Genomic DNA, 20,164 nt, shown 5'->3' with positions numbered 1-20,164 from the left:
CATAGAGTAAAACGTAAAACCTGTAAAAGTTTTGTGGTTGCATGTGCCTCCCTATATGTGAATATTTTCCTAAATTTAGAATCGATTAAGTCTTTCTTTTTCTCTCCTCTACAGACATTTTCTGAAGAGAAACAGATCCATAGAACTGACTTCAAATTCCTCCACGACATCTGATTCTATTGGCAGCAGGAAGTGGGTTTCGGATGAGTGTCTTCCTCGGGAAAGGACTCAAAGTTGTTCCGGGACTATCTTCTCAGGACAAAGTCAATCCTGCCGGAGTAGAATTAGCTCCTCTGAAAACATCAGACAAACTTCCAGAGAGGAACCACAAGCTCCGCCCTCTCGGGAACGGCCTGAAAGAAAACCTCTGCTGCCAAACCGAGATCTGTCTTTTAAAAACAGGTCAGATCAGAACTCATCAGTGAGTCTGAAGTCACCACTTGGAACTACTGTGCAGCCAGTCAGCAAAGAAAATGTACAAGGATCCACAACAGACAGACCCAGTTCTGAGATTGTCTCTTGTATGACTGTGAGAACCCCATCCCATGAGGATAACAGCGGTCTAAAAACCATCAGGAAATCTTTCTCTTCTTCTGTGGGACCTAGGTTAAAAACAGTCTTGTCCAAAGTGTTCAGAAAACCACCATCAGGTGCAAATGGAGGACGAGGCCCCAAACCTTTGGGGAGGATAGCAAGCAAATTTCACTGGAAACAAAAAAGAGACAGAAGCTTAAAAGATACCAATATGATCCGAAGCAAATGTGCCATTAAAACAGCCGTCTCATGTGAGGAGCTTGACCAAAAGGCTCTTTTTGAGGACATTAGACAGAGACGGTGGCATAGTACTGAGGCTCTGATGAAAAAGACAAGCAGATGGGTTGAGAAGCAGGAAGGATTGATCGGATGGGAGGAAGAGCAAGAAGAGAGGGATGAAGGGACGTCAGACTGTGAGAGCCTTTTCTCTCTTGATTCCCTGTCCTCTGCTTATGCGACAGCTCTGGCAGAGCAGCTGAGACACGAGGAAGCAGCTCAGAGTGAAACAGAAAGCGAAGACAGTCAGATGTCTAAAGACTCCTTGGCTGTGGGGAGCAACAGGAAATACTCGAGACTAAACCGTATAGTGGTACCAAATTACTCGCTGGTGACAGATTCCTCTCATTTATCCATGGGGCACAATGGGACTGTACAGCGCAGTTTAGACTGGGGCAGCTCTCATAAACCCCAGGTGATCCCAGCAGAGGCCTATTGGAGCCAGCAAGGTTCCCCAAAATCGCGAAAGAAAATGGAAATAGGTGCAACAAGGAATCCTCTGTCTCAAAGCCCATTAGTAGCAGATTCCAGAGGCAAAGACACTGTGCAGGAATTGACTGAAGACTTTGGGAACATGCAGACCGCTTTGACCAGCAGTCCACGCTCACTGAGCAGCTGCAGTGTGAGAGAGCCAGAGAACCTGCTGGCGCTCACCGATGCCTGGTCCTCCACCGATGCAGCAGACAGTCCCAGGATTCACAGAGATTCCCTACCTTTCCAAAGAAAAATGATGTTCAGACAAGTGGAGAGCAGCAGCAGTAGTTCCAGTCCAACTAGTATGAACCTGTCAGACTCTCAGAGTGGATACAGAAGCTATAGCTCAACATCCACCAGCACTGAGGGTGTAAATGTAACAGTGCAGGAACACAGACTAGTGGTTTCAGGGGAGGCTTTAACAACACCAGAAGATGCCCTCGTATCGTGGGATCAGGAAGATGTGGAGCAACTAGGGCGACAGTCAGAAAATGTGGAAAATACAATTATAGATTCTCCAGACTACAGCAACAACACAGGTCCGGCATCCTTACCCACCTCAGATCAGACCACTTCTGTGTCACACACTGGGATTCCCAACACCGCACAAGCAACATCAAACTTGCTTCAGGTGTTTCCAGATGCACCTGATATGGTAGTTCAGGATGTCAGTTTGTCCTCTGACATTGAAATGTGCACCTCAGGTTGTCAATCAGAAATGCATTTCTCTACAAATCCGACTGACCAATGCCAAGCACTGAACAAAATACCGGAAGCTGTGAGTGCCTTTAAACCGTCCATTGAAGATGAATTACAATGCAATGTAGATGGAGCAGAAAAGCTTAAAGATGTACAGCAGTATGAGTTTGAGAATACCAAAGATGTATCACTTGCAAGAGATAAAACCAAAGACACTGAGCTGTACATTGCATTACAGCAGGAGCTTGTTAAATCACCTGGTAAAAATTCCAGGAAGAGGAACAAAGGCCAACAGGATGCATTCATGGGCAGCCTGAAAATTCCAAAAAGGAGCGACAGCAGAGAGTTGGTAACTTTCTGCTCGACGGCAGTTGGCAGTCAGGATCATATTTGGCCTGATGACAATAACAACACAAGTGACTCTAAAGCGGAGCAGTCTGCCTTCGAAACTTACAGCCATGGATTTGATTCTGCTTGTGCAGGTGGCAGCGTTAGAGAGGACAAAGCGGCTTCAGTGGCATTGCCAGTTTCTGATCCCATGATCAGGAAACTTGGACAGGTCTTTGAGGATTCTAACTGTAAGCTTCAAAATGATGACAAAAGTTCTCAGAGTGGTTCCTCTGCGGGAGACAGAAAGATGGTTGAGAAGGAAAATGTAACAATAGAAGAAGTAGATGTAGAAACAAAAGCAGGAGAGTTCCACATTGATAACACCAGGAAACATCAAGAAAATAAAAATCACATACGCAGGTCTGATGCCATTTGTAGTGCTATTGACCTGAGAATCTCAGAGATGGTGAAAGAGCATGTGAGATTGTCATTGATTGACAGTGATGGTGTCCGGACGAGCAGGACTCAAAGAACAGCATCCTCTGCATTTCATATTGGCTATAAGAGTGACGAGCATACAGTGACAGAAAACCAGCTGAGAGATGAAAGGAAAGATCAGGTGAAAGATGTGAACCTCAGTGGACATGCCTCAGTGGAAAGGACAAGCGAAGCCACAGTGGACATAGGTGAGCACTTGGCATCAGATACACCAGCTGAATTGAGGACTAGCCATGAGAGCGACATGCTTAAATCTACTGAAGTAACTCAAGAGACCGACCATGCTCTTAACTTTTCTTATGAAACATCAAACAAGCTGATAAATGGTCACTGTGCTGTCCAAAACACCTCTGCGAAATGCAACAACATCCAATCAAATCTGACACTTAACAGCCGTGGAGAGACTGAACACTCTGGAAACGCTGCTTTGCAACCAGTTAGTTTGTCCTCAATGAGTGATTCTGCTTCAGCAAGAAAATGTATTAATTCTCAAGGAAGCACTGTGGAGAAAGTTGCTTTATCTCAAGAAATGAATGATGTAGGTAAAAAAAAAGTAACTTTCCATCTTAATTCTACTTTAAGTGATATGCACTCAAAAATGGACAACCAGACCTGTTCTGATCCCCCTACCCTGGATACAGATAACCCACAGCTTCAACAAATACACCATGAATCACCTTCTACAGTTGGTGATACAAAGGTTAACTGTGGATGTAGCCATGTAGAGGCTGTCAGTTTGGGAGCTGCATCCAGTGTTAAAGATAAAGACAATTATTCATACAAACAAAGCTCACCAAAGATGACTGAGCAACATCTCCAGCACAGTCCTGACACATCCGGAGCCACAGAGTTATTATCTGATGGAGGAAGTCTTCAATTCAAACCACTCAACCATAACAGCGACCGGAATACATCCTTTGATGAGAAAGCCTCTATGACAGGGTTTGCTGTTACTCCTGGCCACGACGGAAATGGTGAAACAGAGTCCACAACAGGAGGTAAACCGTCTGTCACAGCACAGAATCAATTTAGCTGTACACAAACCCGTTCAGATAATTTGACTCAGACTTGTGTGGTCAATATGAATTACAACAAGTGCCACAATTTATCAATTTCACAGAGTAAATGTGACAAACAGACTCAGGTTGACAGTAAAGGAAACTGTGTGATGAAAAATGACAAAGAAACATTGACCTGCCAGTCTAAAGCACAGGTTACAGAGATATTGGCAGAATTAAAATATGAAACCACTATTTCTGGTTCCATACAGCCACTCCACAAAATAACACAGGGACATGGTGTCAGAAATACAAGTTGCTGTGGATCTCTCGTGTCCAAAGAGAGTGATGTAAAAACATGTGGTGGTACACAAGGTAATTCTGCTCTTATGGCCAAAAAGGCCAAGTCGAAGAGGTTCAGAAGATCTAAGATCCAGACTCATCCCACCTCTTTCTCTGAGTCCTCTCTTAAGTCATCAGATGAAGATGAGGAGGATGATAAAACCACCAGAGAGAATTACAGCCGGCTCTCATCTAAATGGGTAAAGCTTGCCACTCAGAGTAATGCTAAACAGGAAGTTACACAGGCTAGAAGCAACAATGCAGATAATTCTGTGTCAGTTAACAAAACTAAAATGAAGATGACTTCTGCTGGAACTAAAAGTGACGTTAAATTTAGTAGAGAATACAGCCAAAAGAGACACTTGATACCCCCTCAAGCAATGTCACAAAAGACAAATGTGGAAAAAATCCTTCCGCATGCAAAGAAAAGAGAACCACAACACACACTGAAGTCTCAGGACTCCCCTATGCATTTTGCCTCAAGTGACATCAACCCATTTGTTCACCAGTGGCAAGACGACGACTCAAACCAGCACTGTTTTAAGAACCCGTCGTTTGGGAGTGCTGCCGACCTATCCTGCAAATCTCCGCTTTTAAACAGCGCTGAAAAAGGTATGACAAGATGCTGCAGTGTTGACAATGGTTTGAATGGGCAGAACTCCCCTTTCAATTCCCATCTCAGCACTTATGCCACCAACAAGGGGCTCTCCAGTACACTTAGCAGTATGGAGGATTATAAGGAACAAACAAACAAAGCATCTCAGCTCACACCCTGTCACCAGACGTCTGTTGATATTCACAGTCATTTAGCCAATCTGACCGTGAGCTGCAGTTCTTCAAGTAACGACGTTCCTGGTGGTTTAGGTAATAACTCCAATCATGTGGATGAAATTATGTATGTTTACTCGTCTGAGCAAGAGTCCCAGGCAAGCAAAACACAGGCCCAAAGGAGGAGGACATGTGAACATGGCACTCAAACAGAGCGTGGGCTTCAAACAGTAAATTTTGCTAACAGTAGTAATGCTCCAAAGAGGAAAGATCGTCACAGAAGGAGCAACACTGATGGACCTGCAACACAGAAAACCAAGGTAGACATTAAAGAATCTCTTACGTGGGCCAGCATGGAAAGCATGTCGGCTCACCTCTCCAAGCTGATCAACAGCACCTCAGACCTGCTGGGCGACGTCCAGGGAATGAGAACAGGCGAAGCTCACAGGGCGAGTCCGAGGAGGAGTGTCAACCTGTCAAATCTTACCGTCTCTTATAGTGAGTCTAATGACTGCACTAAGGCAGACTGCTCAACTCAGACAGCTGTAGATGTTGGGATCCAAACAGAAGCAGCAGAGAAGGAAGTCATGGTTCATCAGTCACCCAGTGAAAAGTCCAAACCTCATGAGGTCAATGTGATAGTTAGAGTGATTGGTTCTGAGGCTGTCAGTGTGCCTCAAGACAAGGATGTGCACTGTGTGGTGAAAATGAAAGCTAACCCAGATGAAAAGATGCAGAGCGTGCCTGACCTGAGGTTGAACGCCTCTGTTGCGTCACAGTCAGATAATGTCCCTTTCAGAACACCTCCGGTAAAGATTGCAGCTGAATGTCAGAGACGTGTAAGATCTGCTTCTTCTAGAGGCTCAAAACAAAGCACGTCTGAGGCACTGTGTCATAAAAGTGTTGCAATATCTGAAACCACCCACAGACTGTCAAGAAACGGCTACCAAGAAAATCACAGCTCGTCTGTAAGAAATGACCCATCTCCTTGCTCAAAGAAACAGGCTACATACAAAGATCGTGCATCTTCTCCCATTCTAACTGTGGGAGCCAGGTTAAGTTTGAAGCAGAGAGGAAAACAACCAATAATATGTCCTTTGAAATCTATGGATGGAAAAAGAAACCTTGCTTCTGTGGAAGACAGCCCTTCTGTGCCTTGTAGCAAACAGTCGGTGTTCACATCTGTCTCAGACAATGATAAGATGTTCACGCCAGAGTGTGATGTTTCCTCTTGTCAATCAGAATCTGTGTCACTTGAGAAGGTGAGTGAGATCAGCTGTTCAAGCCCTAAAGGATCAGATAAATGCTCTACAAGCCTTAGTTCATCACTGGATAGATACACTGACAGTGACAGGAGAAATGTCACATATAAAGACAAGGACCACCACCATCCCAGTTCAAAATCGCAGATGACCTCTCCACAATTGAGGACTTGTGCCTCTACAAAAGGTTTAACTTTACACAGCCACAGCTCTCCTATATTAAGACAGACTGATGTGAACAAACACCAGGCTATAGTCGAACATGGAAAACCATCAGGCTACGCAAGACCTGCAGCTGATTCTGTGGACTGTTGCATTGATTCCTACAACCCATCACCAGTCAGCGACAGGACTGTTCAACTTCAAGAGGATGACATGGTGTCACTGGCGCCCAGTGAATGCAACACAGATGTCCTTGTGAACATTAAGCCTGTCACCAGCATGTCCCCATGTCAAGACCACCAGATAGTCCCAGAAGACCTGCCCATGCACAACAAGTTCACCAACTGGTCGGGCATCAACCACCAGCAATCCAAACAGTCTAACAAACTGGCCATGGTGCTTACCAACGACCACGACAAGAGCAGAAACTGTGCCGAATGGGGTGAGATAGAAAGTTACGGCTCAAATGTGGAGTCTGTGGCACAGAGCGACAGAAGGGTGAGAGAGATAGAGAGGCTGCGACAGGAGAGAGAGCAGGTGATGGCGTCGGTCAACCTCAACATGAACCCAACACCTCTGACCGTGGAGCTGACGGAGGCCAAGCTGCATTATGGGCTGGGAGAGACGGATACGCTGTTGAAGATGCTTTCCCCGAGGTCCAGAGAAGAGCTGCAGCCACCGACCTCTTCTCCTACCAAACAGCAGCTTTATGATCGGTAAGGATACACATGACCCAACTACCCTTTATTTTGATGTAATAAAATGGCCCTAAACTAATTAGGACTGGGGGTACTTGGATACGGCTGCCAGTGTGATGCTTAGGTTTTGGTACGATTACTAAAGCAATGCATGAATATAAACATTTGTCTATACAAGCCCCTTTTTTCACTTCTGCAGTTTATGCCCTACGTCCCAATGCATAATATTTAATTATGTCATAAAGAGGCTATAATCTGCATTTTTATTGTGCAATAACAGTGTGTCAAATGACATTGTGAAAACAATGTGAAAGAGGTACACAGAGATGTGTCGCCTGAAGCTCTCCTCGGCTTTCAGCTCATTCTTTAGCTGTCCAGCCCACAACTTCACTGGCAAAGTTTCTTAATTTCTTATTATTAGGAAATAACTGATCAAAGAATAAGTAAACAAGACTAAAATCTGTCCAAGTATTTAATACCATCTCTCAATACCTGACAGTTTTTCATATTACAGACTTATTTCGGACACCAGGAAGATTAGCAACCACATAAGCAGAAGCTAATTGGGAACCTATAAACAAGAACAATAAACAAACACATTGGGGTTGGTAGTGAAAATGTATTAAGATTTGATAAACAGCCATACAAAATCAGCTAAAATGAATATACCTACAAGCTACACAGATATCTTGTAATGTTTTTATAGACTTGGAAAACTCAAGAAAGGTTCAGTGCAATTACATTTTTTTCATCTTTGAGCCTATTCACTCTTCTGATTTGTGACCTAAATTTATTGTAAAATCGACTAAAAGCCCCTTCTTTGACCTCGCTGGTTTCATTGTATTTTCTGTCTCAGACACCGTAGGAGTATTGAAGGTTTGAGGCAGGAGAGGGAGGAGCGGCTCCAGACTTGCAGGAGAGCTCGTAGTCTGAGTCCCAGCAAACATCCTCGCCGCTTTCCTCAAGAGCCTGCTTCATCCTCCAAGGTGTCTGCTGCTATGCCGAGTCGCCGTAAAGAGTACCTGCAACAGCTCCGCCAAGAGGTGATAGAAAGTACCAGGTGAGATACTGGTTTTTAAATTTGATACATAAATGTTTTTAAATTTAGTGTAGAAAATGTATATGAAAAGATTTTGTTGAGTTTTTGCTGAATTATCTGTGTGACAGAATACCAAATCCTCCACGAGGAGAAGGCCAGTATCCGTCTGACATTGAGCAGTTGTTGCGTGACTACGGCCGAGCCCGGGAAGAAGCCAGGACGGAGATTGCGAAGGCACGAGAACGTCTGCGAGAGAGGACTGAGCACGAGAAGAGGAGGCTTCAGCAGCAGGCCCTGTCTCAGGAAGTGAAGGTCAGTTTGTGTGTCATTGTGGTATCATAATTATTTCATCCAACTGTCCAAACACTTTAGTTCAGACTAAAGTTTTAGTTCAGACCAGCGTCAGAAAGAACATTTTGCTTTTGTTAGTGTTGCAACTAACGGCTATTTTTTTTATCATCTATTATTTGTCCTTTTTTTTTTTTCTTTCAATGAATCAATTGTTGGTTTGTGTAAAGTCAGAAAATAGTGAAAAGGCCTATTACAGGTTCCCACAGACCAAGGTAACCTTTTGAAATTGATTGTGTTTTGAAATGTTGGTTGGACAAAACAAAGATATTTCATTTAGAATCACATAAAAGAGAGAAAAATGACAAATTCTCACATTTGACGAGTTTGAACCAGCAAATTTTCTTTGATAAAAGACTTAAATGATGACTTGTTTATCTATTTATGTTGATGATTGAGTTTCTGTACATCAAGTAATTGATAAATTGCCAAATTGTTTAAGCGTTAGTTAGGTCTGATAAGTTGTTAATCACATTTTTTTTTTTTTTCTTCTATTCTGATTATATAGGATTTCAACTAATTTGCCAGTTAACTGGGTCAAGATAAACCATAACAGCTCTGTTGTCATGGGTTTATTGATGTTAACATTAAAGAAGAATGGTTACTAAAATGTAGCATTGCAAATCATTTCATTTGGTGTCTCCATCTGTGTTGGGCAGGATGACCTGAGGCATCGGACCAGAATCAGTAACAGCACCTTGTGCACCGGATCTAGCCTGAGTCTTTCCTCTGGACCCACATCAGGGTACAACAGTGGCAACACTGTCCAACTACAGCACAGTGACAGACCAGTAATGACCGGACAGGTTGGCACACTAATGTTACATGTTATTGTACATTTGAAATACTGGAGATATAAGAACTTGTAGAAAATCCAAGGAATGTAAAAGGAATGTTTTGGATGATTTACTGTAAATATCTCACCTCTCTGTATTTTTTTCCTTTTTTGTTTGAATGAGCAACACAGGCCAGTTGCATCAATGTTACTGTTTTTGTTCAGACTACAGGGTTTCAGGATGAAGGGCTGAAGGTCAGGACACGTCCTCCTATATGTGGTGCTCAAAGTGTGAAGTCACAGAGAGTTTGGCTGTCTGCCCAGGGTAAGGACTGGACAGCGATTCACAAAACCCAAACAGATCTGTGCAAAACAACCATCCAAACTATGCTCAAATTTTCTAAAATATAGAGTATTATTCTGGATATACCAGATTTTTAAAATGGTAGTAATTTAAGTAATTTTGCTCAGATCTGTCACTGGTTTGTCACTTAATCCCTTTCTACGTTCTCTGTGTCTAACGTCCCTTCTAACATCCACGTGTCTGACTAGATGTCTGCCTTGAGCCCTCTGTCATGGTGTTTGAGCCCCTGGTGACCTCATCTCCATCACCCCCCACATGTGTTCATCAACGCACCGCCTCCTTTGGCTCCTCCTCTTCCATATCCACGACCTATCAGGATATCACATCCACTCTCCTTGGGCGAGCTCTAGCTGAGGTAAATGTTCAGAGTTAACCCCCCAAAAAAAACCTTTTAAGATATCCAACACAAGCCATGGCATTAAAGATTACCATTATCTAGTGTTTATCTTAACGATTCTCCTTGTTTGTAATCTTCGCTTTCAGACATTTTTATCTGGTTTAATAGTACATTGTTTTCTCCACAGGTACGATTAGCTTCCGCTGGAGATTTGACTAACCTAGTGATGGGCAAGGCCACGGCAGGCTGGAGGTGAATTCAGTTATTTCATCCAAAACATATAACCTATTTTCATTTTAATCCCCAACTTCTACTGGCTCAGTATTCCTCCATCAATTCTCTATATTGAGATCTGTCTATTCAGTACTTGCTCTCAGTCAACTTAATTAATATGAGAATATGCAACTGCAAAGGCTTCACTTCACAAAATCACCATTATCATTCAGTTTACTAATGTATTAAGTTTGTTCATGTAGGTACCAAGGAGAAGAACGAGGGGTCCAGGCTTATTATAAGCCCTCCTCCAGCCCGTCTGTCCATGGGTTCCTGGGGTCCGGGGAGCTGGACAGACCCCTGGACAGCCTGTGGAACATGATCTGCCAGCTGTCCAAGAGCCACATGTACAATCAGTCAGTTCGTTCTGTCTGGACACGACCACTAGATGACAGCACTCAGCTGGGTGAGTTAACATCTCTGCTTAGTGTATATCTTCACCTGGTTTTCATAAATTATCATAGTGATTACCTGTGATGGAATGTAACGTAAAGTATAAAGTTTGATTTTTATGCCACATTATACGTCCAGAACTTACTTAAAACTCTTAAGCAACCATTTCATTTTTATCTGTAGAATAATAAAAATTACAACTATAAAAGTAAATACTACTTACAAGTTAATTCATCAATAGTAATAATAATATTAATTTATAATATCATATATGAAAGTTTAACACTTACAAGGTTAATTTTTCAGCAGTGAGTATTTGTACTTTTGATACTCTTAAGTACATTTTGCTGATCACACTTGTATACTTTTACTTAGGCCATATTTAGATATTTACATTGTCATATAAGATGTTTTACTGAAGTGAAGGATCTGAATCCCTCCATCGTCACTGTTTGCTACAATGTGAGATGATACGTGTTGAAAACGTTGCCAGCAAACTCTCTGAAATCCCAGATGATAGTTGCACTCAGATGACAGTAGACATGAGACATGAAATCATGTACTCACCAGTGAAGTCATTCATGAGACACTGAGTCCTGGATATTTGTGAAAGGAGCTGATGTAATCAAAGAGTTTACTTTGCAAAAAAATATTTATGTTTTTGCAGAAACACAAAGACAAAAAAAGTATTTATATTTTTGTCTTTGCTGCAAGACTGTTACATTTTTGCAACGTATTAATGGACCCTGCAAATGTATTCACTTCAAAATTATGCATTTGCAGCCATAACTATCTATAGTGCAGTACAGTACAGAGCCTCATTCATCACTGACAAGTTAATTCTGTTGCATGACCAACTCCATTTTCACACCTGCGGTATGTTGCGTTTATTTCCTTTGCAACATCATCAGACCTCTGCTTCTTCACTTTACTCTGCTCTGTTCAAGTCTTTCAGACTTTTACAAAGTTAGGTTTGTGTATTTGTTTGTTATTTATAGTCGTTCATCATATCATGTTATAAATGCATGAAATTTTGCCTTTCGTGCTGACCGTGGAAGGTTGCTCTCCAACCTTAGTAAGCAGTAAAGTTGTGTTCACCAGTCTGACGTATTTTCTCTCTGTATTTCTGTTTAGTCTACATACTAACAGATCCGTCCACCTGCCACCTCAGCCAGCCGCGGGACTTCTGCTGCATCAGCACTGAGTCCAGACAGGTAAGCACAGCTGTAAAATCAGCCAGCCGGTCCTGATGATTACTGCTAGTCGCCCTCATGTCTGGTGAGCATTTGCTGCAAAGCTAAACACAAACTCATGCCGTAGTTTGAAGGAGAAGATTCAGTTTGCTGTCATTAGTGTGCCATGAAGCCAGGATTGGACAGTGCTGTCTTTTGAAATTCAGTGCAATTTAACTGGTAAACAGTTAAACCAATACTCACAGAAACAACACCAGGCATACATAATACTGCCCCAGAGGGAGTGGGTGTGGAAGACACAGTGTCAGCTGTTGGTTATCAGTTGGATGTCAGTGTATAGTTGCCTCTCGGCTGATCAAAAGGCTGTGCTGCCTGTTTTATTGATGGTTTTCTTCTCGCTCTCTGCCTCAGGGTGGCCTGTGCGTGCTGGCAATGCAGTCAGTGTTTGAGGAGTCTCTGCCCCGTCCCAGCGTTGATGCTGTCCGAGGGGAAATGATGCCCAGTTGTTGGGTCCTTCAGCCAATTAGACGCAGTGGAAAAGAAGTCACCAGGGTCATCTACCTGCTGCAGGTGAGATATAGTTTCTATAAACTAATTGGCTGCCTGATAGATGTGTTGTGCTCACTAGCAGCACCACCACATTTTAACTGCCAGCAAAAGTACAGATGTTTTGATCAGCAAAAGCCCCCTCTGACAGCTAAAGGGTGTGTGTGTGTGTGTGTGTGTGTGTGTGTGTGTGTGTGTGTGTGTGTGTGTGTGTGTGTGTGTGTGTAAATTTTTCAGTCTCAAAACACGTATGTGAAATGCTTTTGGTGCAGGACCAAGTGCTGTGAAGGATTTAAACCCGGCCAGCATCCCTTAGTAGTTTAATTATAAGTCCATGATTTCTTGCATTGTAATCAGATCAAATGTTAATTTAAAATAAATTGTAAAATTGGAGTGGCCAGCTAGCAGAGTGTGGGCAGCCGTCTGACACAGATTTTGCTATGCTTCTCTACAGCAAGAGAAAATTTATGGGTCACCATTGGCAGGCTGCTTGATCTTAGTGAAGTGGACTTGTATGTAATGTAATGTAGATTTCACTGTCCGTATTTGATTCCAGAGTTGACGTTTATTGTTGGAACAGCTGAACCCCAGCAACATTAGTATCTGCTAAGGCAGAACCTAATGGAGAGCCAATAAAATAAACAAAAAATAAGCAAATAAACAGCAGCACAGCTGTAACTGGGGTTTTGGTGATTTGACGTGTTTTCATTTATTTAAAATTGGACAAAATTTTGACACATTTGTCAAAAGTGGTTAAAAGCTGAAATCGCTGTCTCACTGTACAAACTCTCAAGTGAGATTTATCTACTTCAACCTTTGATCCGGATTCATCCATGTGAATTATCGTTGGCAGGTGATGCTCAATCTGTTTGTCTTTGCTGTATTATTCTGTTACTTAGTATTTCTCATCTCCTTAAGGTGGACCTAGGAACTCCATCTTTTCCTCCCCGACTTTTGAACACCGTTGCCAGACGACAGGCAGCCGCCATCGCCGATCTTGACGTTTTCCTCGCTTCGTGCATGAAGACTCGTTAGCAGTGAGCACTTAGACTGAAATCTCTCCAGCATGGAGTTAGCCTGTCTTTTTGAATTTGCACCTGAAATGTATGTACTTGACTTTTTCTATTTCAAGAGCACTGTTATATATTGATTCCCAGTTAAAAAGTCAAAGCAGCTTCTTTTGTATGGAGGTATTTTTTTTTATAAGATATTGAAACTGTATTTTTATATTTGTACATGTACATGGATGCTTTTAACAATCACAATCCTATTTTACCAAAGATTGACTAGAAGTCTAAGGATTGCATTTAGGTTTCGACAGATTCATCAATTTCTTCATGTGATTCATCTGATGAAGAACCTTGATAATTCTGTTATAACCTGATAAACACCAGCCATTTAATTTCCCTAAAGCCTGTTAGCAATATGGTGTCTTTTGATTCCTACCACATTGTAACGTGGACATTCAACTTTGTTTAAGTTGAGGTCAACACCGTAGCTAGAGAGAACATTTACGATGAAGTTTAAGAGTTAGTCAACGGATAAATTTCTTTAAATGAAAGAAAGTAGCGGCTGAATTGACGGGTTAAACCACTTCCAAACATGTGAAGGAAATATTTGCAAATATCGTTCATCCTTGATTTGTTACTGTACATGCATATACTTATTTCCCCAGACACTGCATATCTTAACCACTCAATGACCTTAATTCTGCAGACACTGAACTTGAAATGTCTTTCAACAGTTTTTCAGCTAAAAGGGGAAAGGTAAATATATGGAAAGGACTGTACAAAAATTATTAGGGAAGACGGGGTCAGAAAAGTTGGAAGGTATGGTCATTTTAATCTTGGCTGAATGTAGAGTAGTCTTGTCTTACTTTTTGGGGAGAGCAATGAGGGTCTTTGATTTTTCTCATTCTAGATTAATATTTTATTTTAGCTTTCTGTTTTCAGCCATAGTCCTAAAGATGTGCAGTTTTGTCTTTATCAGTGTTTCATTTATTCATATGCATTTGGTGGTGTACGTTAGAAGTTCAATTAAGGTATGAGGGTTTAAATTCAGGTATATGATTAAAAAAGTAGTCTCAGTTTTAAACAGTTATATTATTTTGACACGTTGCAGGGAGGTTGTTGCAGTGTTTTTTAAGTCCAGAGGAGACTTCAAAGAAAACAACAATAACCCTGGTGAGTGCCTTGCTTTTTGAGAAAGTTCAGAAAGTTCAGCCCACCTCACTACCCCTTAAATTTTTGTACAGCCCCTGAATTGGATAGTACGATGGTTTATTGAAGGAATTCAAAGAATTATTTATTTAGTCTTAGGTTGTTTTTATCTGTGTTTATCTGTATGAGCACTGCAAGTTTAACGTCTTCGGAGCTCTTTCTCTCCCTGCAGAAAATCTAATCTAAAGACAAAGCAGTAGCAAAACAGTGAGAGGATGAGGTGGAAAGTCACAGACCTTTTGGATTTAATAAGCCAAAAGGCAAAAAAGGCAGATCCGCTTTCAACACAAGGTCACTGGTTCAAGCCATCTTGCCTGCCGAAGTGTCCTTGAGCCAGTTACTGAAGTCACCAACCAGCTCCAGGCATTATGCTCTGTAGCTGACCCAGACATCTAACCTCCCTTTTTTTTCGTTTGTACTTTATGGTACCCCAAATCTGCATAAACTGAGTTTTAAAGGCTTTTGTTCTCACCTTTTTCTGAAGTCTGTTGTATTTATTTTGATCCTCCTGCTCTCTGTTTGAAATGCTGATGAATGTTTTTTTAGTTGTCTTTTATGAGCAAAGCGCGATGCTGTGTTTACAGCAGCTTGCACAAAACCCTTTATGCATTTATTAATGTTACTTATTAAAAAGGTGATTTTTGTTTTTATGTGTACAGTGTCGAAACTATGCAGAAACTGATCAAAGGCTGGACTGCTCTCAGTCAAAGCAGGGTCAGCTGTGTCCAGATATGAAGCCATATTTACAGTAGCTGAATGTTCAGGACTGGTTGAGCTCTGCAGCTGCGGCGCTCAGTTTGACACTAAAGACGTTCCCGAGGGAACCAAAGAGAAAGAGACAAAAATACTGGAGAAACAGAGTGAAGGAACGCGAAGACAGCTTTTGTACTGATTTCTTTTGTATGGGTATCTATATATTTTTAAGTGCTTGTTCATTGTGTAAAAAGAATTGTTATTTATGTTTTGACAGTGTGTTGTAAATGTGTTTTATTATAAACACTCTGCTTGTACTTTATTATAAACACTCTGCTAATAAGATGTTACTTGTTTGGCCATTCTTTTAATACAATACATATTTTTCAAGTGAATTGTTGTCTTTCCGTTTTTGGACTTGTTTATTGCCTGTTTATGTGATGGTCTGTTACAAGATTTATGATATATGATCAGAATCTTTAATCTTTTGCAAAAGCCAGTGTTGTATTACAGCTCTTGGTATTGAAACCTTAATGGATCAAAATGTGTCAGAAACTGTCAAGTACCAGAAGCTGGCATTGAATACTATAGTTTACTTGCTCTTTGATGGACAGTTTGTGATTTCAATAATAATTTTGTAATTTCACACAGTTTTATTCAAACAAAGTTCTGGTACAGTTCTCGCACTGCATGTCTTTATACTATAATTAGCATTTAAGAAGTTTGGCTTTTTTTTTTTGTTGAATTTAAAAAACAGTTTTGTAGGATAATATCTTAATACTCCTCAAAGTTTTTGTTTTTTTTTACCTTGTTTTAGTGCTAAACATCAGCTACTGTGTATAATGTCCAATGATACCCAGCCCGGGTCTAAGTGGTCAACCCACATTTTGGTTCAGTTGGTTAAGACCTACAGAATGTAACTCCATTATGTTACTTTTCATAAGTTTTAAAACTTTCTATTTTGGACACTTAGAAATGACATTCAAACTGAAATTAAATGAACATTTTAATACCAGTGATGTGAGCTGCTCTGCTTTGTTCAAAGTTACTTGTCAACAACAATACCTCCTCCTGTGAGCAGCTTTAAGTAGCTGCTGTTGCACCAGCAGATAATGAATGACATTATAATAAAACATAATAAAAAAAAACCATAAAAAAAATAATATTAAATATGTCTTCATAGGAGAATTGTTGACAAATAAATAACACTTAAAATGTCCTTGTATCTCCTTACACCTACGTTAGAGTGTGTTATAACTTGTAAAATCAATGTTTATGCTTATAAAAGCTAAATAGGTTTTATGGTTAAAGCACTAGTGTGCACTCACACTGTATGTCACATTATCTGACAGGTGTTTTCACTCGGGCAAAAAGTGATGGACATCCTTTCTAATGAGCGGACTTCTCTACATGTCCAGACCTCTCCTCTCCGCCCTGCATGTAAGTGACACACAGCGGCCGCGGTGGAGTTGACATTTCTGAGAGGGTCTCGATGGGTGGGTGGTGGTTGTGTGTGCGATTAGAGCCCGACTGGGGTGGAGCGGAGTTGGGGTGGGGGGTTGTACAGGAGATCAGAAGTGCCTCTGCCATTTAGAGTCACCAGCTCTTGTCAGGAATGTCCGTCCCCCGCGCGCACAGATCATGTACTGGATGCGCCCACTTTATTTTTAACCCGGCAGGGTGGGTCAGTCGCTGGCTTTCGGGAATGACCGTGGAGCGCGCGGCGCCTTCAGCCCCTTTCCCTCGTCCCCCGTGCAGGACCGTGCCCTCCTCGCGCTGTGGAGACCCTCGTCCGCTCTGACCAGGACAGCGCTGCTTCAATGGGATTATAATTGGTTCACTGGCAGGGAGAAGACTCAACATAAACACTTTCGGACAGGACAGGACAACATCCAGAAGCAAGTAAGTGTAAATTGAAGGCAGAGCTAATGCGCCATTGTTAAATGAAATTATTGATCTTTGGCCAAATAGTTGCTGTCAATGGTCACTGAATGCTGCTCATTCCATTAAGACTACTATTGTTTGCCGTTGTTTGTAGTTGAGTTACAAGTTTCCTGTAAACCACCTGTTGGACCAGGCTGCCATGTTAAATAATGACGTCGATCCAAAAGTGGTAGACTGAGTGTTTAAATTAATGGGCTCTGTTGTCAAAATTAACCTGTGTTTGTTTTAATTAATCGACACCTTGTTAAATTCCCGAGCTATCAGTTTGTTATCTTTGACTGTGAGCAGGCCGCAGGGAGGCGCGTCGGTGAAATTGCGCACAATGACGCCACTGCGCTTGTTTGCGCGTGGAAAAAGTGCGTTTTACAAAAGTGGCTTCTATGTTAAACAGGTGGAGGAAGTTTTCAGATTCTAAACTTAAAGTGCTAAAAGTTCAATATAAAAATACTCTACTGCAACTAAAAGACCTGCTTTAAGAATGTCACTTTAGTAAATGTATTTTTTTATTATTATGTAGGCCTATTTACAATCAAAGGTAAAAATACATACATACACTTACATAAAATTAAAAAAAAGAAAATGCCCCTTAGGATATTATATAGGCTATTATATTGTTGATTTGTTATGACTGTTGCCTTAGTGTATAAGTAGCATGTCATTGTTATGTCTGGTGAAGGTGAAGGTGGAGCTGCTTTTAACCATTACTTAAAAGCATTACTTACATTACATATTTGGACTGTTTAACATACATATATCATAACTTATCATCGGATCATGTTGTTTTGTTTGTAAAAAATCTTAATCTGTAATGTAGCTAGAAAGTAAAGCTATCAAATAAATGTGGAGTAAGTATGTATTTATTTATATTTCAGAGGGGAATATGTTTATTTTCCTATGAAGTGCAGTAGAGTGAAGAAGCTTACATAGTAGAATAAAGTGGAAATACCTGAGTAAAGTACCTCAAATTTATTCTCAGATACAGAACTTGAGTAAATGTACTTAGTTACATGTTTTCTCTCTTTATCTCTCTCTCTCTCGCTCTCTACGTTGCATGTTGCACCCTTGATGGAAAACAGTGTGTTGACTTTTGAAAAATGAAACGTCCCCTGCTCAACACAGACGTTCACCTTTATTCCCCTTAAAAGGACAAGTGTGAGTGTGTCGCTGTGTCTGGACCAGCAAGAACTTTTGTGTAAACACACTCCACGAATAGTTTACTATCAGTTCTCTTACTAGATCAGGCTCGGTATTATCGCAGTCAAAACAAAACTGACCACAACAAAGGAAGTTTGTTTTTCACAGCTTGTTTAAAAAATCAATGCACAGTATGGATTATGCTAAACAGATTGTTTTTACACTGAAAATTCACCATGTGTTTCCTTGTAGCTTATTAAAATTCATAAGTAATAGTTTGGTGTTGATTTTTCCAGTTTGATGAGAAAGTTAAAGCTGCAGACATTGTGGGGAGTAACCAGCCCCTCCTCCTCCTCCTCCTCCTCCTCCTCCTCCTCCTCTTCCTCCTCCTCTCCTTTCATATTGATCTCTTATGTTTTTTGTCTCAGATTTACTTTCTGCTGTACCACAGGCCTTCCTCTCCTCAGTGCAGTTGCTGCTGTTTTGCTGCTACAGTCTCTCACACACTGTAGATCACACATCTTGACCACACCCTTCTCTTATTTCATCCTCTCCATCTGACTCCATGCTACTCAGAATAATGTGCTCACTGCGAGCCAACTAATGTGTTGTGCTGCTGCTCAGAGTGCACTCCAGGCACCAGCATGGAGTTTGCTTCCAGCTGGGAACATGGTCGCCAGGGGTATTATTCACCTCAGGCGCTGATTTGATGTTTACATTGTACATATTTGTTTATAATGTTGTTTTGCATTCGCAACAAAGGGGGGGGGGGGTGCAGTCAATTAAAATCAAGCAGGAAAGGTCATAATCAAAGTTTTTTCACACTTTGTAAACAAGGCGTCGTGCTGTCGGATTTAGAGAGTTTCGACTCAGCAAATGTGTTAAAAATCTCATTCACACCTTTTAACCATTCTTCCAAAGGCAATCATGTGCAGATGTGCACCCACACAAATCAAAACTCATGTGGCATCATTGTAATTTCCAGCAAAAAGAAATATAAAATGTTTTTTTTTCCCCAGAAGGTCAAGCAATGCTTGGATATCTGGAGAAATCCCAGCTGACATTTTTTTTATCATCCGTCTTGACATTTTACTACTTTTGAGAAATTATCCAGAATGTCTTACTCATCAGCTCACAATGTGCGGCTATAAAAAAATGTTGTGTTCACTGGACCGTGTGCTGAGGACTTTATCTACAGCAGGTGATTGGAAGAAATACAAGTGGTGCCAAAGCATTGTATCATTAGCCTTATCAGTAGAGCCAACAGCAGCTCAAGAATATGTTATCTGTATCGACCTAATATCAAATTATGCCCTGTACATTGCAATGGTGGCACTAATAATATGACTTATAATGCAATTACATCATTTAGCATTGCCACACTCAGACTCCTCTAAACTTGTGTCGATCAATCACGTCGTCAAACGCCAAACAATTCACCTGCAAACGTTTTCATCACAGTTTCATTGTTTTAAGTCATTTATGGAGGAAAAATGCAAAACATTTGCTCCTTTTTTCTGTTTTATATCATTGCCATGAAATTTTGTACAGATTCTTGATCCCCAGAGGACGACTCCTAATGTCTCTGGTGATCCTTTTCCTCTAGCGCCACCAGCAGGTCAAAATTCAAATTAGTCCAATACTTTGGTTCATGTACAGATACAAACCTCAGTATTCCCATCAGCCTCAGCTGCAGTTTATGCCTAGTGCTAATTACTGAATAGCATTGCAAAAGATATTGTAATTGTGACCATGTTAGCATGTTGACATTAGCATTTAGCAGCCTCACAGAGCTGCTAACATGACAGTAGACGCTTCCATTATTTGACAGTCAAAAGATTAAATGATTAGTAGAGTAACCATGG

General features: G+C 41.1%; 2 protein-coding genes across 2 annotated transcripts in view; both read left to right on the top strand.

The window, feature by feature from the left end:
• stard9 (StAR-related lipid transfer (START) domain containing 9) overlaps positions 1–15,616 on the top strand; it is a 43,518-nt gene extending 27,902 nt beyond the window's left edge. The window contains exons 22-32 of the mRNA XM_023430760.2: positions 115–7,059; positions 7,898–8,101; positions 8,209–8,392; positions 9,088–9,234; positions 9,429–9,528; positions 9,756–9,922; positions 10,092–10,156; positions 10,381–10,583; positions 11,705–11,784; positions 12,175–12,333; positions 13,228–15,616. Coding sequence (XP_023286528.1) covers positions 115–7,059; positions 7,898–8,101; positions 8,209–8,392; positions 9,088–9,234; positions 9,429–9,528; positions 9,756–9,922; positions 10,092–10,156; positions 10,381–10,583; positions 11,705–11,784; positions 12,175–12,333; positions 13,228–13,344 — 8,371 coding nt within the window. The 3' untranslated portion in view covers positions 13,345–15,616. The remainder of the gene's footprint in view (positions 1–114; positions 7,060–7,897; positions 8,102–8,208; positions 8,393–9,087; positions 9,235–9,428; positions 9,529–9,755; positions 9,923–10,091; positions 10,157–10,380; positions 10,584–11,704; positions 11,785–12,174; positions 12,334–13,227) is intronic.
• A 1,212-nt stretch (positions 15,617–16,828) lies between these two features.
• Positions 16,829–20,164, top strand: part of sptb (spectrin, beta, erythrocytic) — a 53,126-nt gene continuing 49,790 nt past the window's right edge. The window contains exon 1 of the mRNA XM_023430742.2: positions 16,829–17,123. The gene's annotated coding sequence lies outside the window, so the exon portion shown is untranslated. The remainder of the gene's footprint in view (positions 17,124–20,164) is intronic.

This window comes from Seriola lalandi, unplaced genomic scaffold, assembly GCF_002814215.2.
Source record: "Seriola lalandi dorsalis isolate HSWRI2012SDOR001 ecotype SW California unplaced genomic scaffold, Sedor1 jcf7180002054911, whole genome shotgun sequence".
In the NCBI taxonomy this organism is placed as follows: Eukaryota; Metazoa; Chordata; class Actinopteri; order Carangiformes; family Carangidae; genus Seriola; species Seriola lalandi.
This window is presented reverse-complemented; position numbering and strand designations above follow the sequence as displayed.